The sequence below is a fragment of the Lacerta agilis genome, chromosome 5 (assembly GCF_009819535.1).
Source record: "Lacerta agilis isolate rLacAgi1 chromosome 5, rLacAgi1.pri, whole genome shotgun sequence".
NCBI classification, from domain to species: Eukaryota; Metazoa; Chordata; class Lepidosauria; order Squamata; family Lacertidae; genus Lacerta; species Lacerta agilis.
The window spans coordinates 85400521-85426305 of record NC_046316.1 but is presented as its reverse complement, the minus strand read 5'-3'; the positions used below and the strand labels follow the sequence as shown (position 1 = coordinate 85426305).

The 25785-nt window shown below is 48.6% G+C and overlaps 1 protein-coding gene across 7 annotated transcripts in view; it reads right to left on the bottom strand.

Annotated features, from left to right (window-relative positions):
• Positions 1–25785, bottom strand: part of KCNMB2 (potassium calcium-activated channel subfamily M regulatory beta subunit 2) — a 290976-nt gene that overhangs the window by 7052 nt on the left and 258139 nt on the right. For 5 of the 7 annotated variants that reach the window (XM_033150680.1, XM_033150682.1, XM_033150684.1 and 2 more), the window contains exons 2-4: positions 17443–17562; positions 12182–12352; positions 2875–3070 (exon numbers count right to left, since the gene is read on the bottom strand). In XM_033150680.1, coding sequence (XP_033006571.1) covers positions 2875–3070; positions 12182–12352; positions 17443–17562 — 487 coding nt within the window. The remainder of the gene's footprint in view (positions 1–2874; positions 3071–12181; positions 12353–17442; positions 17563–25785) is intronic. The other 2 variants (XM_033150683.1, XM_033150679.1) reach the window with 1 other exon arrangement.

The following is a 25785-nucleotide window of genomic DNA, read 5'->3' as shown; positions in this document are numbered from 1 at the left end:
TCCAGAATGACTCCCAGGCTGCACACCTGATCCTTCAGGGACACAGTTATCCCATTCAGGACCAGGGAGTCCTCCACATCTCCCCGCCTCCTGTCCCCCAAAAACAGTACTTCTGTCTTGTCAGGATTCAGCCTCAATCTGTTATCCGGCATCCATCCTCCAACCATTGTTTATCCAGCCCTGTAATCCTTGCATAAATGAACATCTATTCCGCACCAAGCACCATCAAAGCCAATTAAACTGACATAACATCCTTTTGCACTCTTGTCTGTAAATAGTTGCAAACTCCAGAGTTTGGGTTTTTGTTACACCATGCCCAACCTCCCCCTCTGCACCCCCTGGCCGTCTCTTTAGCTGTATTTCTTAGCATCTAGCCCAGAGAAGGGTAATGCAAAAGCTTGCTCACTATTTTGTGTCGTTTTAGTTGGTACAAAAAGAAAGGTCTTACTTTGGATTCTGCCACCTGCCATTGGAGCAATGCTGTGGATTAATATTGGCTATACTGAGACCTCTGGTTTGGCTGCATCCAGTGTGGGATGGAGAGACAGAAAGAGTGTCAGGCAAGCAGAGGCTTAAAAAAAGGTCCCCTCTCTGAACCACCTTTCTTCTTCTTCTTTTGCAGGCCAAGATCTACATTCTTGTTGCTACAATGGAATTACGATGGGCATTTTGAAGAATGAAAAATGGCAAGTGGCTCTCTGCCTCCTTCGGCTTCAGCAGTGGGAATGGCCAGTAGACAGGCATAGTTGTGTGTGTTTCCCCTGACAGCACACAGGCCCCAAGGTGGACTTACCCCTTTCAGTTCCCTACGCAAGGAATAGCCACATTTTAAAGAAGAAGAAGAAGAAGAAGAAGAAGAAGAAGAAGAAGAAGAGTTTGGATTTGATATCCCGCTTTATCACTACCCGAAGGAGTCTCAAAGCGGCTAACATTCTCCTTTCCCTTCCTCCCCCACAACAAACACTCTGTGAGGTGTGTGGGGCTGAGAGACTTCAGAGAAGTGTGACTAGCCCAAGGTCACCCAGCAGCTGCATGTGGAGGAGCGGAGACGCGAACCCGGTTCCCCAGATTACGAGTCTACCACTCTTAACTAATACACCACACTGGCTCTCAAGAAAGGAAGTCATTGAATATTTTGAAATGTAAATTACTATCTCTCTCTCTCTCTCTCTCTCTCTCTCTCTCTCTCTCTCTGTGTGTGTGTGTGTGTGTGTGTATATATCCATAAAGAAGACTGATCGCCGAAGAATTGATGCTTTTGAATTATGGTGCTGGAGGAGACTCTTGAGAGTCCCGTGGACTGCAAAAAGATCAAACTTATCCATCCTTAAAGAAATCAGCCCTGAGTGCTCACTGGAAGGGCAGATCCTGAAGTTGAGGCTCCAGTACTTTGGCCACCTCATGAGAAGAGAAGACTCCCTGGAAAAGACCCTGATGTTGGGAAAGATGGAGGGCACAAGGAGAAGGGGACGACAGAGGATGAGATGGTTGGACAGCGACTGGCATGAGTTTGGCCAAACTGCGGGAGGCAGTGGAGGATAGGGGTGCTGGGCGTGCTCTGGTCCATGGGATCACAAAGAGTTGGACATGACTGAACAACTGAACAACAACAAATATATATCGCTGCTGTATATATATATAGCCTGTAGCTTGAACAATCACAGCTAGGAGCTAGGTGGAGTCATATATCTTTTAAAAAGTGTAGACTTACACACGTTGGCTGGCTTCCATTTTGACTTGAAATGTTTGTTTTGGGTTTTTCAGAAGTATGTAAATGAAAGGAATGGGTGGCAGCGGCGGGGTGCCGGCCCTCAATGGCACCCACCTGAGAGGTGCCAGAACTGCCCTCCAGTGCACTCTGGCTGAAGGAAAGCACTGGTTCTTCCTCCCCCCTTGTTTTATTCTCACAACAATCCTGTAAGGCAGGCGGTGTGGCTGTGACTGGCCCAATGCACTCAGGGAGCTTCACGCACTGGCTGTAGATGCCAAAGCTGCTGCAATGACTGAAGAGCAGCTGCGTTCTCATTGCAAAACGGTTCGAAAAAATTGCCTAGAAAGCCCTGAAGCATCGCAGTGCCTCCGTGTGTGTTTGCTGTGGGGCGCACCTCCTGCTGTGCCAGTGGAACATCACAAAACAGGCTGTTAACCCACGTTTGTTATGCTGGCGTTTGCAATTATACATCTGCCAGCAATTACTGGGATCTGGGCTCTAGTATCTGATTTCACCCTATCTCGGGCAATTAAATCTCTATGTAACAAGGACCGCTGCATCTCTGAGTGCCTGGGTATAGATAATGAATAGATACATTTGCCTGAACATCATCCATGCAGAGTCGAGAGACCTACTGTGCCCCTTTACACAAAGACAGACAAACAGCCATCTGGAGAGAGAGAGAGAGATGCACATTACAGAACGGCGCTGTGGTGTGCAGGTAATGTGGCATTGGTACAGATGTACTTGCCGTCCGGCAGGCAGCGTTCTACACACAAATATATACTCTCTCCATTGTAAAGCTCATTCTCTTTTCAGTATGAAAAGGAAATAGGGCCGTGGCTTGGTGTCAGAGCACATGTTCTGTATGCCAGAGGCCCCAGGCACTATCCCTGGCATCCCTTGGCAGTGCTGGGGAAAACTGCAGCCTGGAACCCGGAGAGCTGTTGGCAGTCATTATAAACCAGGGATGGGGGCCCTGTGGCCCTCCAGATGTTGAAGGACTCCAGTTCCTATCACCTCAAACCAGCATAGTCAATGGTCAGGATTAATGGGCCTTGCAGTCCAGCAACATTTGGAAGACCTCAGGTTCTCCAGCTCCCCTGCTCAGCAAATGAGTCCATTTGCAGTGGAAATGGATGAGCAATTGGATTTGTTCTTACCTCAGAATTAATTTTCATTGTCTCTTCTGTGTGGTAAAGCAAGCACTTTTGCCCCGAAGACGATACGTTGACGTACACTTGCAAGCACGGGTACTGAGAGGTTTTCAAGCAGTCCGGACCGCAGCTGAACGAGCAGTTGAAGGTTTCTGTGATGGAGATGTTGAGGAGCGTGCACTGTGTCTCTGCTGTCCAAACACTGGTCAGGAAAGAGAGGAAGAGAATTTGGACAGAGAAAAGGCTTAAAAGGTTGGGATACCGCAAAATTCAATGGCCAGGTTGCTCACTGGAACAAGATGGTTTGAGCATGTAACACCAATTAGTTTCTGGGCTGAATTCAAAGTGCTGGTGTTGACCTATTACGGGTGGTCAACTCCCAAGAGACTGTGATCTACTCACAGAGTTAAAAACTGGCAGTGATCTACCCCCTTTTTTGGGGTTCAGGTCAAGGTTGTTGAGCTTTTTTTAGGGAGGAGGAAGGCCCATTTTGGGGGGGGGGTTCAGGTCAAAGTTGTTGAGTTTTTTCAGGGAGGAGGTAAAATGTCAAGCTTTTTTTAGGGGAGCCATAGTTGTTCAGCTGCTTTGGGGGGAACCAATGATCTACCAGTGATCTACCGCAGGCGTCCAGTGATCTACCGGTAGATCACGATCTACCTGTCGGACCTGCCTGACCTATTATATATGGCTATACATGCTGACTTCGGCCATTAAATAATCTATGGCCTGTTAAAAGGGTGGGGTGGGGACTGTTATTATGAATATTTTTATTATTATGCTGTCTATTACTATTGTAACTATTACAGTGGTACCTCGGTTTTCAAATGTAATCCATTCAGGACCAGCCCAGGACATTTAGTAGGGTTGCCATATTCCCCAAAGTAAAAACCAGGACAAAATTGCTGAGGTGTTTTTTTTTGGGGGGGGCCCCTCAAAGTTGTTGATGACATTTTGCTGCCTGCTTCCTGGACGTGGCCTGGGAAAACCTGAGGCGAACCACAAAATGGCAATTAGGTAAGTAAATAAGTCTGAGAAAAGAGACACCAAAATGAAGTTTTTCTCCCCCCCTAGATGGCTTGAAAAGAGGACTGGAAAAGTTATTGGAGGAGGAGAAGGCTACCAATGGCGTCCAGCCATGATGGTTATGCTCTGCCTCCACAGTTGGAGACACCAATGCTTCTGAATGCCAGTTGCTGGAAACCACAGAGGGAGAGGGCTCTTGTGCTCGAATCCTGATGGCAGGTTTCCCACGGGCATCTGGTTGACCACTGTGAGAACAGGATGCTAGACTAGATGGGCCATTGTGGGCTTAATCCAGTGGGCTGTTCTTAGGTTATTTAAAACAGTTTTACCAGAATTTTCTCTCTGGGTTTTGTCTGCTTCATTCAAGTTTATCTGCTTATGACAGGTTTTTGCTAAACATTCACAGGTGTTTGGGACATCTGTCTGTCTGTCTGTCTCTATCTATCTATCTATCATCTATCTATCTATCTCTTCATCTGGTTTGGCTTTTAAAAACGATCAAACCCTCCAAGTGTCCCTATTTTCCAGGGACAGTCCCGGATTTACAGAAGCTGTCCCGGTTTCTGATCTGATCCCAGAACGTCCCACTTTTCCTTAGGACGTCCCTATTTTCATGTGATAAATGTTGGCAGGTATGGCAGGACATCCCCATTTAATCAGAGAAATGTCGGAGGCAGTGCTATGTTTCTAGAAAAAGAGTTGCCGGAACTCACCATAACAGCCTCCTTTGTTCTCTTATAATGGTAATGGCGCCCACCTGAGAGGTGCTGGAACTGAGTTCCGGCTAGTTCCGGCTGGCAAAAAGCCCTGGTTGGACAGTATGAACTATTTCTCCTAATGCTCAGGGCCATCTTACCCATAGGCGCTAAGGGGGTGCCGGGTGCCGGGCTCTCAGGGGCGCCAGACCGGGAGTCCAGGTCCCGAGAATTGAGTCCGGGGAAGAGCCCACTCATCGGTCAGAGTGCCACGGCAGGCTCTTCTGCTGCTGGCGGCTCTGCTTTGCGAGTTTGGGGGTGACTGACCCAGTGAGACACTGAGGCGGCCAGCCGTCTCCGCCCTCCTGCACGCCTGGGACTGGGCAACCTGGGGGGGGGGTTTGCCGGGCAGGTCTTTGCACCCCAGCTCCACATATGCTTAAGACAGCCTGCTAATGCTGATGCAACTTGTCTCCCTGTGCTCAGGTTTACATAGGCCAAAACTGCAGGCCATGTTACAAATGGCAGCTTCCTGCTCCCTTTCCCCCATAATTTGAGTAACGTTTCCTAAATCATTTCAGCAATGATCTGTAGAAACCGTTGTGCCTCAGAAACCTTTAGAGAGAAACCTGGCTAGGAAGCCAGTGGTATTTAAATTCCAAAACCACCCTCTTTTCAGGGATCCTTAATTAGACATCCCTGCCAATTACAGTTAAGGTCAAATTACTCCTCTGTAATCACTGGTGATGTTGTTAACCCACATGACACTCCAGACTCCTTCCATGAATATCAAAGCATCATTTGGTCTGGAAAGAAGTTGAGTCTGACAAGATCCCAGTGAGGTAGAATGTTTTGTGTGTGTTTTTGGCTTTAAAAAGGGGTCAAATAAATTCAACAGGATGGCAACATGTCCTAGGACATGCCTCCATCTGAAGGGCTGTCGGAGGACAGTCTTCCAACTGAAGCCAGCCTCTGTTTGAAGGCCTATCTGGTCCAAGTCTGTTTTGAAGATAGATAAAGGTACCCCTGACTGTTAGGTCCAGTCGCGGACGACTCTGGGGTTGCGCCGCTCATCTTGCTTTACTGGCCAAGGGACCCGGCATTTGTCTGCAGATAGCTTCCAGGTCATGTGGCCAGCATGATTAAGCCACTTCTGGCGAACCAGAGCAGTGCACGGAAACGCCGTTTACCTTCCCGCCGGAGCGGTACCTATTTATTTACTTGCACTTTGACATGCTTTTGAACTGCTAGGTTGGCAGGAGCTGGGAAAGAGCAATGGGAGCTCACCCCGTCACGGGGATTCGAACCGCCTACCTTCTGATCGGCAAGCCCAAGAGGCTCAGTGGTTTAGACCACAGCGCCACCTGCGTCCCTTTTGTTTTGAAGATAGAGAACCCCAATAATTTAAGAACCAAAGAAAAGCCTCTCCAGGTCAGGTCAGTGGCCCATCTTGTCCAGCAGCCCCATAACACAAGATGCCTATGGGGAGCACGCAAGCAGAAGGGCTGCGGGAAAGATGAAGCAGGAAAAAGAGCTACAAGAAACACAAGTGATCTCATCCCTAGCAAAATTATTGCTACGATATGTGGTGAGTGCATCACTTTGAGCAAAATTATTACATAGTTCAGCAGGATTTCCACTTGCGAGGAGGAAGGCATTAGCCTTATACCAGAAGAAAGAAATAACCCCTCAAAGTGCTGTAAAATAGCTTTATCCTTTTTACAAATTAAACTTCCATTTTCCTTCCATTTGAAAGCTTATAGTTTTCTCTAGGCCGCTGATTATTACTGCTGCTCCCTGCTGGATTAGGCCAGGGCTGTGTTTTGCGGTGATAGACGCTCAACGTTTTATGGACTTCAGTGGGACATAGATTAGCCGATAAGGATATTAGTTGAAACCTCATACTGTGAGGGAAAGGCTGCCAAATCTTTTCATTTCTCTGCTGCACCGCTTAATCCAAGGCTAAACAATGACACAGGAAGGAGATAAAATGTTGTTGTTGTTGTTGTTCAGTCGTTCAGTCGTGTCCGACTCTTCGTGACCCCATGGACCAGAGTACGCCAGGCACGCCTATCCTTCACTGCCTCTCGCAGTTTGGCCAAACTCATGTTAGTAGCTTCAAGAACACTGTCCAACCATCTCATCCTCTGTCGTCCCCTTCTCCTTGTGCCCTCCATCTTTCCCAACATCAGGGTCTTTTCTAGGGATTCTTCTCTTCTCATGAGGTGGCCAAAGTACTGGAGCCTCAACTTCAGGATCTGTCCTTCTAGTGAGTACTCAGGGCTGATTTCTTTGAGAATGGATAGGTTTGATCTTCTTGCAGTCCACGGGACTCTCAAGAGTCTCCTCCAGCACCATAATTCAAAAGCATCAATTCTACAGCGATCAGCCTTCTTTATGGTCCAGCTCTCACTTCCGTACATTACTACTGGGAAAACCATAGCTTTAACTATACGGACTTTTGTCGGCAAGGTGATGTCTTTGCTTTTTAAGATGCTGTCTAGGTTTGTCATTGCTTTTCTCCCAAGAAGCAGGCGTCTTCTGATTTCGTGACTGCTGTCACCATCTGCAGTGATCATGGAACCCAAGAAAGTGAAATCTCTCACTGCCTCCATTTCTTCCCCTTCTATTTGCCAGGAGGTGATGGGACCAGTGGCCATGATCTTAGTTTTTTTGATGTTGAGCTTCAGACCATATTTTGCGCTCTCTTCTTTCACCCTCATTAAAAGGTTCTTCAATTCTTCCTCACTTTCTGCCATCAAGGTAGTATCATCAGCATATCTGAGGTTGTTGATATTTTTTCCGGCAATCTTAATTCCAGTTGGGGATTCATCCAGTCCAGCCTTTCGCATGATGTATTCTGCATATAAGTTAAATAAGCAGGGAGACAATATACAGCCTTGTCGTACTCCTTTCCCAATTTTGAACCAATCAGTTGTTCCATATCCAGTTCTAACTGTAGCTTCTTGTCCCACATAGAGATTTCTCAGGAGGCAAATGAGGTGATCCGGCACTCCCATTTCTTTAAGAACTTGCCATAGTTTGCTGTGGTCGACACAGTCAAATGCTTTTGCATAATCAATGAAGCAGAAGTAGATGTTTTTCTGGAACTCTCTGGCTTTCTCCATAATCCAGCGCATGTTTGCAATTTGGTCTCTGGTTCCTCTGCCTCTTCGAAATCCAGCTTGCACTTCTGGGAGTTCTCGGTCCACATACTGCTTAAGCCTGCCTTGTAGAATTTTAAGCATAACCTTGCTAGCGTGTGAAATGAGTGCAATTGTGCGGTAGTTGGAGCATTCTTTGGCACTGCCCTTCTTTGGGATTGGGATGTAGACTGATCTTCTCCAATCCTCTGGCCACTGCTGAGTTTTCCAAACTTGCTGGCATATTGAGTGCAGCACCTTAACAGCATCCTCTTTTAAAATTTTAAATAGTTCAGCTGGAATATCATCACTTCCACTGGCCTTGTTGTTAGCAAGGCTTTCTAAGGCCCATTTGACTTCACTCTCCAGGATGTCTGGCTCAAGGTCAGCAACCACATTTCCTGGGGTGTATGAGACCTCCATATCTTTCTGGTATAATTCCTCTGTGTATTCTTGCCACCTCTTCTTGATGTCTTCTGCTTCTGTTAGGTCCTTTCCACTTTTGTCCTTGATTGTGGTAATCTTTGTATGAAATGTTCCTTTCATATCTCCAATTTTCTTGAATAAATCTCTGGTTTTTCCCATTCTGTTATTTTCCTCTATTTCTTTGCATTGCTCGTTTAGAAAGGCCCTCTTGTCTCTCCTTGCTATTCTTTGGAAATCTGCATTCAATTTCCTGTATCTTTCACGATCTCCTTCGCATTTTGCTTGTCTTCTCTCCCCCGCTATTTGTAAGGCCTCATTGGTCAGCCACTTTGCTTTCTTGCATTTCTTTTTCATTGGGATAGTTTTCGTTGCTGTCTCCTGTATAATGTTACGAGCCTCCATCCACAGTTCTTCAGGTACTCTATCCACCAAATCTAAATCCTTGAACCTGTTTTTCACTTCAACTGTGTATTCATAAGGAATTTGATTTAGATTGAATCTTACTGGCCCAGTGGTTTTTCCTACTTTCTTCAGTTTAAGCTGGAATTTTGCTATAAGAAGCTGATGATCTGAGCCACAGTCAGCTCCAGGTCTTGTTTTTGCTGAGTGTATAGAGCTTCTCCATCTTTGGCTGCAGAGAATATAATCAATCTGATTTCGATGTTGCCCATCTGGTGATGTCCATGTGTAGAGTCGTCTCTTGTGTTGTTGGAAAAGAGTGTTTGTGATGACCAGCTTGTTCTCTTGACAGAACTCTATTAGCCTTTGCCCTGCTTCATTTTGATCTCCAAGGCCAAACTTGCCAGTTGTTCCTTTTATCTCTTGACTTCCTACTTTAGCATTCCAATCCCCTATAATGAGAAGAACATCCTTCTTTGGTGTCATTTCTATAAGGTGCTGTAAGTCTTCATAGAATTGATCAATTTCAGTTTCTTCAGCACTGGTAGTTGGTGCATAAACTTGGATTACTGTGATGTTAAAAGGACTGCCTTGGATTCGTATCGAGATCATTCTATCATTTTTGAAGTTGCATCCCAGTACAGCTTTCGCCACTCTTTTGTTGACTATGAGGGCCACTCCATTTCTTTTACGGGATTCCTGCCCACAGTAGTAGATATGATAGTCATCCGAACTGAATTCGCCCATTCCTGTCCATTTTAGTTCACTGATGCCTAGGATGTCAATGTTTATTCTTGCCATCTCATTTTTTACCACATCCAGCTTACCAAGGTTCATGGTTCTTACATTCCAGGTTCCTATGCAATACTTTTCTTTACAGCATTGGACTTTCCTTTCGCTTCCAGACATATCCGCAACTGAGCGTCCTTTCGGCTTTGGCCCAGCCGCTTCATCAGCTCTGGATCTACTTGTACTTGTCCTCCGCTCTTCCCCAGTAGCAAGTTGGACGCCTTCCGACCTGAGGGGCTCATCTTCCAGCGTCATATCTTTTATATGCCTGTTGTCTTTGTCCATGGAGTTTTCTTGGCAGGGATACTGGAGCGGCTTGCCAGTTCCTTCTCCAGGTGGATCACGTTTGGTCCAAACTCTCCGCTATGACCTGTCCATCTTGACCTGTCCATAGCTTGCCTGAGTAATTCAAGCCCCTTCGCCACGACAAGGCAGTGATCCATGAAGGGGAGGAGATAAAATATATGAGGCTAAATCCCCCCACTAGGAACTGAGTAGGCTACTGTTCTGGTTGCAAGCTCTGTCCATGTCTCCATTGCTGTGAGGGGTGCCACTTTTTAAATGAAAACACAACCCTGTATTGTAAATGAATAGATGGTCCCAAGTGATCCAGGCTTGCTCTAGAGTGTGCAGGAACTGAAGTGATGCTTCATTTTGCATAGGGGGAACACAGTGTAACCGGATACGAAAAGTGCACCCCAGAATGGCAGCCATTTTTCTTCTAGTTTTAGTTGTACACTATCAATAAATACAGTGTCCTGTTTGGTGGTTCAAGTATTTGGTGGCAACCTTTCCAACTCTATATCACAGCAAATGCTTGAAGCTCATAGGCGCTCAGCTGACACCATCTGCCCCATGGGAAGGAATGTGGGAATACACTCCGTGGGTGTCTTTGCACCCGCGATTATTTGTATTTGGTTAATGTCAATTATGTGCACTATTTAACGTATACTTCCGAGTAAAAGCGAAAGTGAAAGCAGGACTCAGTAGGCGTCTTGCCACTGAGATCCCTCCACTTAGACTTTTTGGCTCCAAAGGTTTAAACTTGTTAATGGTCAGTTAATCTGCTTCCCGCCCTTTTCAAGGGCAGCAACAGTGTTCTGATTGGTAAAAGTATTGATCATGACGTTGCTTGTTCGTTGTCAATAAAAGGCTGTGGCTCCCCATTTTGGATAGTCAGGATTGATCAGTCGTTCAGGTAGTCGGGGTTTTGGGAACGGGTTGGTTGGGTTGGAAGCGCGTGCAGGAGGTAGAGAGGTTAGCTTGCGGAAGAATTGGCGGTAAAGGTTTAGTTAGCTTATAGATTGCGGAAGAATTGACGGTACAGGGTCAGCTAGCTTAGATAGTCTTAGAACAGTCGAGGCATAGAAAGAATCAATAGCCCATGTGGGTTAGCCAAAGCCATCAAAAGAAACAATGGTTGTCTGTCTTTATTTCGTCTTAATTTAATTTTTTGTAGTCTATTAGTGCTCTTGCTTGGCCGTAGTTTTGGCCACCTTTTATTTGGGTACGTTACTTAAGGGAACAATTTAGGAGGTCGCAAGTGCTTGCAGGTACATCTACGAGGCACTTTTTCATCCGAACTATTCACGCACCCTTCAGATTCAGCCTGGCGGACAACGGCGCGGTGTGAGTTAAGCTCCGGAATTAACGGCCGTCCCGTTCGCAGGCTTGGCCGGCGCCCGTGCAAGGACGCCCGTGAGACGCTGGCCGCAGATCCCCAGCAACTGGTATCCCGTGTGCAGTTGACTTTGTCCTTTACACGGGAGGCTCCAGCAAAGAACCCCCGCAAAGGAAGAAGACAGTGAGAGAGGCCTTCTCCAGTTGGACTCGTCCCCCTTTGGGCCAACTTGACATTTTATAACATTTATTTGTTTTAATGTTTTAAAAATGTAAACCACCTTGGGTGTCTTGGCAGAAAAAGCATATATAAATGCAATGCAATGCATCATAGAATATTTGAATGAAGGACTATTGTGGAATTGATCCACACAGTGTTGAAAGGAATGGTGTGACTGCTTCAGCACCCACAAAACTCACACATCTACAAGTGTCCTTCACATGGTCATTTGCCCAAAATCCACAACATGCCAATTTCACTGTCCAAGTGTCCCTATTTTCCAGGGACGTCCTTGATTTAGAGAAGCTCTCCCGGTTTCAGATTTGATCCCGGAAGGTCCCGCTTTTCCTTAGGACGTCCCTGTTTTAGTTGGAGGGTATGGTATGATGTCTCATTGGGGAAATGTTGGGTAGGGCATGGAGTTATCCGACCCCAAAGCTGTCTGAAGGCAATCCTGTACAGTGGAACCTCGGTTTGTGAACTTAATTCGTTCTGGAAGGCTGCTAGGCTTCCGAAAAGTTCAAGAACCGAGGATCAAAGGGTTGGCTGCAACGTCAATGGGGAAAAAATGCAAAATACAGCTCGGAAGCAGCTTGTCTTCTGAAAATCATTCAAAAACCTTCTGGGTTTTCAGCGTTTGGGAGCTGAAGCGTTCCAAAACGGAGGCGTTCGGCAACCAAGGTTTGACTGTATAGGGAAGTTTTTTAAATGTTTAATTATATTTTTTATTTATGTTGGAAGCTGCCCAGAGTGTGCTGGGACAACCCAGTAAGGTTTGTGGGGTATAAATAGTAAAATTATCATTATGGAATGGGACGTCCCTGTTCTCATCGGATAAATGTTGGAGGGTATGCCCCACAGCATCTCAGACCCATATTACCTCTTAGCAATGAACCCAGGTAGTTCCACTGGCTCCTTATCCAATTGTTCACCCCTCAGCCTTGCTCCTGCCCCTCAAAACAATTTTACTGTGTGTGCGAGAGGGGAAAAGCATTTACCTTTGCATGTATGACCTCAGCAGCGTGATTCCCAGGAGGAAGTACATCATAATTGAGCACACCATCATGGTCAGTCCCAGCAGTATGGCCCGGTCCTCCCCTGCTTTGAGAGCGGTGACTGTTTTCCTTTTGTCCAGCAGATCATGATCCCTGATTTTTTGGTAAATATTTCTGAGGTTGAAAACAATACATTCTTATGTGGAGTTCACACTTAATCAATAAACCCTCTAAAAGGACTGACAGTTCCGCTGCCAGGGCCTGTCTCACGGGAGAGCCGTCTTGTGAGGTTTCCACAGCTGATGTTTCCTAAACAGTTTGCTCGGACCTGGTGGGGGGGGGGGAAAGAAATCACCGGCACCCGAAATGTGCCACAGACATCTGCCAATGAAATGCTTTCAGTTGTAGAGGGGGATGATTTGTAGATTGGTTGCAAAGGCCTAAATCACTCACACTAGAGTAATCTCAAGGGAGTATCTTGCAAAATGTATTCTGCGACTGAACGGCAGTTTTCAAAGCTGGACCCTGTTTTCCGTGTTGCACAAATTTCCTGGCCGCATTACTGAAATGTGCTTTATGTGGGGCTTCCCTTAACAGTAGTCTGAAAAATCCAAATTGTCCAGAATGTGGTCGCTGAATGTGGTTGGCTGGTGCCAACAGATTGGCTCATATTTCACTGGTCCTTCATCAACTTGACCAGTTGCTCAATTCACAGTGCTGGTTTTGAGCCCTCAGTGGTTGGCGATCTAAGTTATGTTACTGAAGCTCCTCTCTGTGTATCCTCCACCAAAAAGGGACAAAGCCTTTTCAGTGGTGGCTCCCGGATTGTGAAACAGCCTCCCAGGTAGAATGGCTGCCAGACCGCATGGTTGCCCACTTGCAAGTAAGCTTTGAAAACTGTTTTATTTTAGTGGGATTTTTTTTTTTTTAAAGTCCTGGCTCTTAATGCTTTTTGAAATTGACTGCTACTTTTTACTCATCCCTGTTTTACTGCTGGGATTTGCTTGGTTATTTCATTTTATGATATGTTAAATCCTTCCGAGCTGCCTTGAGTATATTGTGAACTAAAAAGACAGGATATATAAATTATAGGAATAAAATGATAAGAATAAAATAAAGTGCTTCAAATGTAAAAGAAATCAACAGAAGAGGGACACAAGAAGTGACCTTATCCCATTGAACCCCATATTGTCTATTTTCTCCAGGCTTCCAGGCAGAGGGTCTCCCTTAACACTTGCTACAAGAGGATCCTTTTAAAGTTGGAGATTCCACAGATTGAACCTGGGGCCGCGGAGACGCAGGGATGCTGCCAAAAATGTCAGCTCCATTTCAGCTTCCCTTCCATAATACGTAGTTCAGCTCACCTTGAGTCTTGACAGGGGAAACCCCTGTTGTACTAGTGGGAATCCTTGCACTGATAGGAGGCGTTAGCTGGATATTGACGTGGGCATCAGGGCCGTCTCGTCATAGGGGCTGGGTGGCATGGCGCACAAGGGCGCCAGGCCCCCCAGAGCCACCCCCGCGAGCCCGCCGGCATACCGGGAGCCCGCGCCCGCCCCCATGTGCGGGTGGGCAGGCACTCACGTGCCAGCGGGCGAGCTTCAAGCCGCCCGCCCTCCGGAGCCCCAGCTGGAGCGCTGGGAAGGGCGCGCAAAGCCCCGCGCTGCTCCAGCGCCACGCCCCTCACCCCCCGCTCGCCCACCTCCCTCCCGCGCTGGCCACCCCTCGGGGGATGAGGGGCGTGGCGCTGGAGCAGCGCGGGGCTTTGCGCGCCCTTCCCAGTGCTCCAGCTGGGGCTCCGGAGGGCGGCCGGCTTTCTCTGGCTACCAAGCTAAGAATACGATTTAGTGCAATGTATGCTAGACTGCGTAAGGTGAGCTTCATTTCCTTTGGAGAAGTGATGTAAGGAAGCGTTGCCCGGCTATGACTATTTATCAATATGTATTTAACTGTGATAGCTTGCTATCGAGAATTTGCATCGTTACCAAATGAGAGCAGGCAGGAAAGGCAACAATTGTCGTGCCGTTCTGGAACATTAAGCCCATCGCGCGACATAACTTGTGTCACTCTGTAGACATAAAACAGGCACAGTGCAGTCAGTCAACAACGTCACCGGAATGTGAACGGGATTCGAAGGGATGGCTGAGAAACATGACTGCTAATTGAAAAGGGCTGCAAGCGTCTTTCTACGAGGGGAATATGAGCCATGAAATGCACAGAGGGAAAAAGAGAGAGAGAGAATAACTGGCAGGTAAGTAGAAGAGAGCATCCATCATCAAGGCAATGGAAAGCCCAGCTCATGTATAAAGAGCTGTGGTGGCTTGCTTGGCCCTGGAAAACCAAGCGCTCTCAACCGGAAACCTATTAATTGGTTGCAAAGCACCTTAAAGGCAAAGCCAGCGAGCTGAGGGTCAGCAACTGGCAGCCCTTCAACCAAACCTGGCCCCTTGACCGAAACATAAAATTTGGCCAGCCAGGCCGACGAAGAGCATGCATAGTGGGAGCAGTGGTTCTTGACTATGAGATTTGAGGCCTACCATCCTCTACCTCCTCCTCAGAATAGTAATATCCCTGTATAATTAAGTCACCTGATGAGCCCTTGTTTTGAGGGCAACAGCCATATCAAGATAGGGTAATAGTTAGAAGGAGCAGGACCTTTTCAGCGCTGGCTCCCTGCTAGCCGGTTTTGTTCCTTAGGGAGACTCGCCTGGCTCGTTACCTTTTGGCATTTAGAAGGTTGGTTCTATGACCTGGTTACATCCCAAAGGGGGCTGAGATAGTTACTGCGTGTGGCTGCTGTTTGCAAGCTGCCCTTTACTGGTTGTAGCTGTTTTATCATCTGTTTGACTTTATTGCTGTGCGATTAAATCCATTTTTATGTGTAATTTAGTTGGCAAACCCCCTTGAGGACACAGCTTTGTGTTGTTTTTCTTGTGCGACCTACAAGAAAGCCCAACCTGAGGCTGTGTGGATGAAGGCAATACAGCAGGAAGGAGCAAACTTATTTCCTAATGCTGAAGGACCTCAGGAACATGGAGCACAGGTCTTGCCCTTGATCTCCCTCCGCTCAGGTGTCCTCACTACCCTAAATGCAGCATGTTGTTGGGGTAAGAAGAAAGCAATCTTTACGCCAGCCTCTGGATGAATGGTTCCATCGATAGATGAGTGGTGGGAGAAAAGCTAAGGAGATTGTTGGCAAGAACAGGAACTCCACTTTTCTGCCACTCACCATAGCTGATAGGGCATTAGTTAGGAAACGGGCCCACACACTTAGCCTTGGTAGTCAGCCATTATTTGCTGTTACTCATCCATTACTGGCCACTACCAAACCCTCTGACAGGAGCGCCAGCTATAGGGGGCGGAAGGATTTCTATGCAGGGGGCTGAGCCCCTCCAATATTGATGGGGCCGCCATCCCCTGCCACCTCTGGCACTACCGCCACCACTGGGTGAGCCCCGGCATGCCGGGTGGCGGCAGAATGCATGGAGGGTGACTTTCACCCTCTACAATCCCCGTTGCGATCATCAGAGTGCCTTCTGCGAAGGTGCTCTGGCGATCCTCAAAGGGACGTCCGTGTGTCCTGGCAGGCCTGGCTGGACTGGGGTGTGGGTGTGTGTCGCGCTCGTGATGCCATTCATGCGCAACAGGCCACCCCAATGTTGCGCCCAACTTGGTGCGCCTGCCCTCTGACACAGGGGATCGAAGGAAGCAGCCCCTTATTTCATGCAGCAAGATTCTCGCTGCTTCAGAGTGTCTCCAAAACCTGATAAGCAGTGAAAGATTCACTTCACTTGCCTGCCTAGCCCTCCTGGTGTACCAGAGTACAAAGGAGAGAAGAAGAAGAGTTTGGATTTGATATCCCGCTTTTCACTACCCGAAGGAGTCTCAAAGCGGCTAACATTCTCCTTTCCCTTCCTCCCCCACAACAAACACTCTGTGAGGTGAGTGGGGCTGAGAAGAAGAAGAAGAGAAGAAGAAGAGTTTGGATTTGATATCCCGCTTTTCACTACCCGAAGGAGTCTCAAAGCGGCTAACATTCTCCTTTTCCCTTCCTCCCCCACAACAAACACTCTGTGAGGTGAGTGGGGCTGAGAGACTTCAAAGAAGTGTGACTAGCCCAAGGTCACCCAGCAGCTGCATGTGGAGGAGTGCAGACACGAACCCGGTTCCCCAGATTACGAGTCTACCGCTCTAGAGAGGGGTGGTGTCTGCATAAAGCAGGGAAAGGGAATTCAAGGGCCACTTTCCCTTCTGGGGGCCACGTGCTAGTAGTAGGAGGGGCCACAGGCAAACGTGGGTGGAGCAATGAATGCAAATATTACCTTTGACCGTTAGGGCTAATTTCTACACACACTCATGCACCCTTCTCTGTCCTTCATTCGGGCAAGGAAGCAGCATTATCAGAGTTCAAGGGTGCATTCCAGCCAGGTAGAAACACTCCTACAAAACCAGGATGGCCAGGAAGATGGCCTGGGAGGGAATGTGGCCTGTGTGTGTGTGTGTGTGTGTGTGTGTGTGTCACATTCCCCCCCCCCCAAGCCTGAGGTTCCCCATCCCTAATGTACAGTGAGAGCAAGGCCCACTTTGAGTTAGTTCTCTGATAAATTACTGTACTGGTACCATCCAAATATTGTGCACTGGCAGATGGTGGCACAGATGTGCCCGGTGTTGGGGGAGGGGAGAGCATTTCACAGGACAACCTCCTTCTACCGAAACCCCACAAAAGTATCTCCCCACGACAAGGACAAAATGCCTCTGAACGGATGGGGCCGTTCTGAATGGCAATGGAGAAGCAGATCTGTTTAACTTTATTATTATTATTATTAAATGCCTCTCTTGGTAGTTGCGGGAATGTTCTCTCTCTTTTTTAACAAGGCAGCAGAAATTTTTAAAACTTTAAAAAAAAAACTTTTTAAAAGAATGTGGAACAGAGGAAGGGAAGGAACATCTTGTTGGCTGGTGATGTCACCAGCACTAGCCAATAGGTGCTTTAGACTGACACTTGCGCTAGCTAAGGAGGAAAAAACCAGCATAAGGCTGCATGGGCACCATTCGTTTAAAGCACATTTTGACGCATATATTGAAACTGACCTACTCAAAAGCACCCCAAAGAACTTTCAGCACCCTTAGCAAACTAGTTCCCAGGATTCTTTTTGGGTGTGTGTGTTCATAGCTTCATTCTCCTCCCTCCCACCTTTCGGGCTGCAAGTGGGCCTAAAGGAAGCCAATCCTATGTTTCAAAGCAGCCTACAGACGCCACGTACCTTCTCTCGTCATGTCTGTACGACGTGGAGCTCCTCCCACTGGTCCAAATGAACATCTTAGAGGATTGGTCTCCGCTGCCTCTCCTTACTGTGGAGGTCCTGGAGGGATGGTGGTAGTACCTAGGAAGGAACAGACAGCCACCATCACCATGTGCTGAGACCCTGATAGGCCCCATCGCATCCTTCAAACCCAAGCGGCAAATCCTGGTTGGACCGTCCAATGTTTGCAGGCCCTGCTCCATGTCGAATGGATTTTAGGTGATTCCAGGTAATGTGCAACAACAGGGATGAACTTCCTATTTTCCCTTCCATCCAGCAGGTTCAAGTGACATTAAATTATTATCTTCTCCTGGACTGTTCTTTCCCCCCCAACTAAACAACACCTCTTTCTGACGCCTTCTCAAGTGTGGATTAAAAAAAGAGAAATAATTCGTGCAGTAAACCCTGTCGTGGTTAAATACGGCCCCTGAATACGGCCAACTTCTTTTTTTGCAAGCCTTTCCTGCTCCCTGCTGCTTCCTGATGGGAGCTTCTGTTTGTACATTTGCTCTAAGCAACCGTAAGAGTTACAACAATTATGCTGGATCTGCTGTGTATTCTGAATGCACTGATCTGTTACCAAAGCTGCGGTGATGCTTAAGTTGTGGTTAAAGTCCATCTCCTGGATGATGCTCCTCTGATTGGCAGTGGTTTTGTGGAGGAGGGAAGTCACAGCAACTTTGACAAGTGCTCCATGACTACCAAAAGGGGAAAATCTTTTTTCTTAGAAGCTTGCAAGGTTAAACACTGTTTCCTTTCAAGTTCTTTGCTATTCCTAGCCACATCTCCATGCCCTCCCAACATTTCTGCAATGAAGATCAAACCTATCCATCCTTAAAGAAATCAGCCCTGAGTGCTCACTGGAAGGACAGATCCTGAAGTACTTTGGCCACCTCATGAGAAGAGAGGACTCCCTAGAGAAGACCCTGATGTTGGGAAAGATGGAGGGCACAAGGAGAAGGGGACGACAGAGGATGAGATGGTTGGACAGTGCTCTCGAAGCGACTAGCATGAGTTTGGCCAAACTGCGGGAGGCAGTGAAAGATAGGCGTGCTCTGGTCCATGGGGTCATGAAGAGTCGGACACGACTGAACAACTGAACAACAACAAATCACCACCATCTTAGCAACAGAAGGACCATTTCCCCTATGCCTGGGCTTGGCTTCAATTAATCCCTATACCCATTCTGCTCTCACTCCCCTCTCCTCTTTTCTCATAATAGTCTCTCTCTCTCTCTCTCTCTCTCTCTCTCTCTCTCTCTCTCTCCCCCACTCTCTGCTTTGTGCTTCCTTTCACGTCCCCTCCCTTCCCAGCACCTTGTACAACCTCCCACTTGGTGTCTGCCAAGCGCAAATCCACCCCCTCTGGAAGCTGAGGCCTCTGTGAGTCCTTCCACCACCAAACCATCAATTTCCATGAACAACCCCCGTCTCCCAAAGCTGATCTGTTTCCTTTCACGCCGTCTAGGCTTGTTCACACACAGGCTGCGCGCATGATCACAAAGAGCTCTGGCCTCACAACAAAGGCTCAAAGAGTTCCCAGAATAATTCCAGGACACATGTCTGTGATGAGAGAGGTGGCTCCACGCTACAGTATTAGAGAAAGCTGTGTTTCAGATGAATTTGAAATGTCAGGTCCTGCTGAGATCCAAAGTGCTGCACTGTAAGGTTTGGATTTTCCAGATGATGTGAAAATCAGGCCATGCCTGATTATTAGTATTTTGTTTTGTTTTGTTTATTCACCACCTTTTCCCCTGACAGGCTCAATAAAATAGGAAGAACAGCTAAAAATATAGAAACAATAATTTTAAACAATTAAACATAAACATTAAAACTATCATCTGTCTGTCTGTCTATCTGTCTGTCTATATCTATCTATCTATCTATCTATCTATCTATCTATCTATCTATCTATATCTAAAGGTAAAGGTAAAGGACCTTTGGGGTTGTGGCGTTCATCTCACTTTACTGGCCAAGGGAGCTGACGTTTGTCCGCAGACAGTTTTACTGGGTCATGTGGTCAGCATGACTAAGCCGCTACTGGCAAACCAGAGTAGCGCATGGAAACGCTGTTTACCTTCCCGCCAGAGCAGTACCTATTTATCTACTTGCACTTTGATGTGCTTTTGAACTGCTTGGCAGGAGCTGGGACTGAACAACGGGAGCTTGCCACGTCGTGAGGATTCGAACCACTGACCTTCAGATTGGCAAGCCCAAGGCTCAGTGGTTTACACCACTGCGCAACCCGCGTCCCATTTTAAAAACATAGATAATTACAATAAAAGCAGCCCTTTCACTGAAAGCAGTCAGTTCCCAAAAGCCCGTTGGAATAAGAATGCCTTCACCTGCCAGCAGAAGCACGACAAGGAGGAAGCCAATCTAACTTCTCTAGGGAGTTCCAAAGTCTGGGGGCAGCCACCAAGAAGGCCCTGTTCTGCATCCCCACCTAGCATGCCTGCGAGGGTGGCAGGATTGAGATAAGGGCCTCACCTGAAGATCTCAAAACCCAGGCAGCTTCGTATGAGGGAAACCGGTCTCTCGGATAGCTTGGACCTAAACTGTATAGGCTCTGAAGATGATGAAGTACTAGCTTTGGTTTGATGTGCATAGAGTTTCCAGAGGAAAAGCATTTCCCATGACTATTGGATCCCCACTCCAAATTGTTTCCCTGGAACGCTGTTCAGTATCTATGAGAGATTGCCTTGTGCTCCTACTTGTGCAATGCAATGTTGTAGCAAGGTGACCAAGTAAGGGACAATGACAGCAAATGCTCGGGGAGAGTCCCTTACGAAGGAGAAGGGCTTCATTATTTCTCACCCCCCACCCAGTGCCTTCAAGCTGTCCATCTGCGACATCATTAATGCTGCCTGCTTCATTAGCAAGGGTGAGCCGCGGCCACCTCCGCCATTTAACACGCAATTACATGCCTAATCTTGTGTAAAATGGTAACACTAATGACATCACCACAGCAGTACCCAAAGGTCGGGCGCATGAAACCTTCTCTCTGGTGCTTCTGTGAGCTGAAGGATCTAAGTGAAAAGGCCATAACAGGAGCAGTATGGTATAAATTCTACACGGTCGTCACTGAGCACCTTCTCGCTGGCCCTTCAAGGCCGAAGAGGGACAGCTTCAGAAGTAGCTTGAGACAGTGACAGTGTTGTTATGACAAATTCTTTCCAGTAGCACCTTAGAGACCAACTGAGTTTGTTCTTGGTATGAGCTTTCGTGTGCATGCACACTTCTTCATACCATACAAAGCTCATACCAATAACAAACTCAGTTGGTCTCTAAGGTGCTACTGGAAAGAATTTCCTATTTTGTTTCGACTATGGCAGACCAACACGGCTACCCACCTGTAACTGGTGTTGTTATGGCCACAGCTGAGCTCCCAGGATTCCTGGGTCAAATGCTGGCAGCTGTGGAGGATTACCAGTACTTTGTTTTCTGCCTTCTGTGACCAGCAAAGAAGACGCTTGTGGGTTCCCTGGGCCTAAAGAATTGGCCTATACCAGGGAAGAGGAAACCCCTGAACCTCCAGATGTGGTTGGACTCCAGTTCCCATCATGCCTCAGCCAGCATGGCCAATGATCAGGGATGTTAGGAGCTGGAATTCAACAACATCCAGAGGACCCGAGACTCCCCAACCCTAGTCTACGTTCAGCCTCCTATTTCTGCCACCATTTCCTCAGGCTCCTGTCTCCAAGAAAAAGATTGGTGGAAGGAAGGAAGCAGTCGTTCAGATATTCGCAGCATGAGTCGTTTAGGGATTTAAACACTAATGTGAACATCTTGAATTGGGCCTGGGAAGGAACTAGCAACCTGTGCATGCAGCTACTTTATAACAGGGGTTATATGAGGTCTAAATGGAAGCCAAAGGAATTTGTTGATAATGGGATAATTTTGCATTGAAATGCAGATGAATTTTCACACGGATGTGCGAGAACTGAACTTAATACTGAAGAAGTGGGAAACTGAGGGAACTGGAAATGGATAGATTTGTCTGTTGCCGGGGCCGACTGAGGCTCATGGGGTAATGCTCTATTCACCCTAACGGTGCCGCCTCTGATGGACTGGCTAGCATTTCTTTCCTACCAGTCGCTCTCAGTTAGCATCATTAACTCTCTAGCCTGTTTCTATATGTTGCAGGAGGGATGAACCAAACGATCCGCAGGCGGCAGAGCCGCCGCAAGGGCCTGCAGGGGAGAGGAGGCAATAACAGCAATTACATTCACACCCACAAGCTTTCCCCCACGCAGTTGTGATGTCACAAAATTGCAATTGTTATATACGTCAAGAAAAATACCAGGGTGCATCTGGCAATTTCTCTGCTGAAGTTCAACCTGTGCAACGAAACAGGAATAATCACAACATGTGTTTCCAACCAGCTGCAAACACCTGGAATTTCTGGACTCTCCCCATCAGCGCTGCTTGTCAGGCCTCTTGACGGATGGGTCCCCAAGCCACTGCTGCACTGGAAATGCTCTGCTTGCTGAGATGTCCTTTTAACCCAGGTCACGGTGGGAGAGAGTGAAAGGTGTCCCTGCTAGAACTCTACAGTGTTTATGTGTCAAAGCTATGATCCGCAAATCAATTATGGAAAGACGCCTGGATTTAAGGAAGATTCACTCCTATTGACTTACTACTGGGAGAGCTATAATAGACTTCATATTGCCTTGTCATGTATGTTATCTGACATACAGACTAGCCAACTGTTATCTGCATTGTCTGTAGTCTTTAAGGAAGTTTGTGTGGGGTATTCTTGCTGTCACGGCCTGGGCAGGAGAGATATACAATTACCGCTCACCCATTAAAGCGGTGGGCGGGGTTTGCGACCCGGTGTGGGCTTCCCTAGCCCGGGTGACACCCCCTTTGCTTGCTGGCATTTGCTCTGCCCCCTCCACAGCTAGCCAATTGGCTACTGGCTGGGGCCAGGTAGCGAAGGCTGCAGCCGACCTCCTCTCCAGTTGGTCTTCGGAGCGTCACCCACCATCCCTCCTTCTAACTTTAACGTGCTTTTCTTGCAGGCTAACCTTTTCCTTCCTAGGTTTGCAGGCATTGCTACGGTCACACATGGTTGCTGTTTCCCAGATCTGGGAAGGAATTTCCCCTGCCCTGCAGGTTTTGCTTTCCCTGTAGCAATTGTCACAACTTTGGCGGTTTTAGCCATGGACAGTATCCTGTAGTCCATTTAATAATAATAATAATAATAATAATAATAATAATAATAATAATAATAATAATAATAATAATAATAATAATAAATTTTTATTTATACCCCGCCCTTCCCCGCCAAACTGGGCTCAGGGCGGCTAACACCAATAAAATCACAACAAAAACATAAAACAGTTCATTAAAATACAGATTAAAATACAATTTAAAATTAAATCTAAACTGCAGCCTCATTTTTAAGTAGCCCACCAATCACCCCAAAAGAACGAAACATCAGGGTTAAACTGAAACCAACCGAAAGGCTAGGTGGAACAGCTCCGTCTTGCAGGCCCTGCGGAAAGATGCCAAATCCCGCAGGGCCCTGGTCTCTTGTGCCAGACTGTTCCACCAAGTTGGGGCCAGTACTGAGAAGGCCCTGGCCCTAGTTGAAGCCAACCTAGCTTCCTTGTGGCTCAGGACCTCCAACAAATTATTATTTGAGGACCTTAAGGTCCTACCTGGGACATACCAGGAGAGGCGGTCCCTTAGGTATGAGGGTCCTAAGCCTCATACGGCTTTAAAGGTCAAACCAGCACCTTAAACCTGACCCTGTACTCCACCGGGAGCCAGTGCAGCTGGTAAAGCACTGGATGAATGTGGTCCTGCGGCAAAGACCCCGTGAGGAGCCTTGCCGCGGCATTCTGCACCCGCTGGAGTTTCTGGGTCAGCTTCAGGGGCAGCCCCGCGTAGAGCGAGTTACAATAATCAAATCTGGAGGTGACCGTCGCATGGATCACTGTGGCCAGATCAGGGCGAGAGAGGTAGGGGGCCAACTGCCTAATAAGGGTTTATTGCGGTAGTCACTGGCCCTGAGCGGCGGCGTAAGGTCGGGCTCAGGTGAAGTGGGGGGGGGCACGCTGTGTAAATTCTCGTTTTACAGTCTCCGTCACAACACCTGTTTGCCCTGCGCACCCTCAGACCCAACTGGGGCTGAGAGGGATGCCGTGCAATGCCTAAGCCAAGGTTTCCTACATCTGAAATCAATAAAGCTGTGATGGCCTGGGAGTCAGACTCTGATGCTGAACCTGAGGGATCCCAGCCTGCACGGGATTCCCTGCCTCCAGAACCAGCTGAGCCGGGGCCAGGGCTTGAGCCTGAAGGATCCCCACCTGTGCTGGATCCCCAGGTGCAGGCATCAGCAGAGTCTGCTCTGGCTCCTGATGGGAGGGAGGACCCATTGCCTGCAGGTGCTCCACTCCCAGCCTCTTCAGAGGAAGCTGAGGCATCCCCTGGGTCCAGTAACCCACCATCCTCTCCTGAGCTACAGAGGCTCAGGGCAGAGAGGCGAAGGGAGTTAAGTGTCTGCAGGAGGAGTGCTCGCCTCCAGGCCCGGAGGAGAGGCGAGTCTCCGGAGGATCGGGACCGCCCTAAGCATAGGGCCAGATAAAAGCCAGCCAGACCCAGCCCAAGTTGCGTGAGCAACTTAGTTGCAAGCGTGTGCTCAACCTGCAACCTTGTGCCTGAACCTGCCTTGGACCTTGATCTGCTCCCTGCCTCGCTCCCTGCCGGATTGACCTCCTTTGGACCCCTAGACCCAGGACTGGATTTGGACCTCGCTTCATGGACAAACCCTTGGGGCCAGCACAGTTTGCTCACGCCACACCCGCACTTCCCCTTCGCTGGGGTGCGTTCGGGAGGAACTAGTAGCCATGGCTGACCAGGCGGCTGCGCTGGTGGCATTGGCTCAGGAGAACCAGGCCTTGACCCACACCGTGCAGCAGCTAAGCAATGTGGTTACGGCGCTTCAGCAGCGTTTGGATGCCTTACTGGCTCCTGGGGCCGCCGCCCCAGCTCCTGGCAAGTACCCAGTGGCCCTGCCAGAGAAATTTGATGGGTCCCCAGCCAGCTTTCCCATGTTTCTCGCCCAGGCCAAGCTGTATATTCAGGGGCGAGCTCGGGATTTCCCTGACGATCGCACTAAGGTGCACTTCCTGATCAGCTTGCTGAAGGACCAGGCGGCCAAGTGGGCGTTGCCGCTGCTCCGGCAAGACTCCCCCTTGCTGACAGACTATACGGGGTTTTGCAATCATCTGGAAACCACGTTCGCCAACCCTCAGAAGGGGAGTCAAGCCAATCGGGCAATTCGGCGGTTGAAACAGGGCAAGTCCACAGTGGCCACCTATGCCACGGAATTTCGGCTGCTGGCGCAGGACTTGACCTGGAACGACTCTGCCCTGCGGGACCAGTATCTCGAGGGACTTTCAGACGAGATACTGGATCAGCTGGCCACGTTGGATCGCCCTGCCACACTGGATGCCCTCATCCAACGGAGTCTGCAGATAGACGATCGGTTGGAGGACCGTCGCCAGGCCCGGGGCCGCCGGCACTCCGGCCTCCCGGCGCCGGTGCTTCCCTGCAGTTCCGTGGCCAGAGCTGAGTCATTGGAGGAGCCGATGCAGCTCGGGGCAGCGCGGCCTCGCCTCTCCCCCTCGGAAAAGACTCGGCGTCGGGAGGGGAACCTGTGTCTCTACTGCGGTGGGAGTGGACACTACGCCCAAACCTGCCCTGAGAAACGCCAGCCGCAGGGAAAACGGCCAACCCCAGTAGCCGATGGCCCAGGCTACCTGGGGTCCCAAGCATCGCATGATGGGCCCTCACCAGTGGAATTGCAACACCTCATGATACCGGTGCGTCTATACCCCCCCGGTGGGCCCTGGATTCTCACCCACGCTCTGGTGGATTCGGGGGCAACCCGCTCCTATATGGACTCTGCCTTCGCCACTCAGCATCAGGTGCCGCTTCAGAACAAGCCGGAACCAGTACAGGTGGAGGCAATTGACGGACGGCTCCTACGCTCGGGCGCTGTTACTCGGGAGACCCAGCCCTTGGTCCTGTGCTACCAGCAGCACCGGGAGGTGCGAACCCTGGACATTGCCACCATGCCCCGGTTTCCCCTGGTGCTTGGGATGGACTGGCTGGAGTCGCACAATGTTCAGATCGACTGGGTCAATCGGACGGTACGCTTCCCAGACCCGGGTTCCCATGCTCAGTCCGAGTTAGTAGCAGCTGCCCCCATGGGTCAGGCTTTGTCAACGTTCCCTGCTGTGTACCAGGACTATTTAGACGTGTTCGAGGAACAGGGAGCAGACAAGCTGCC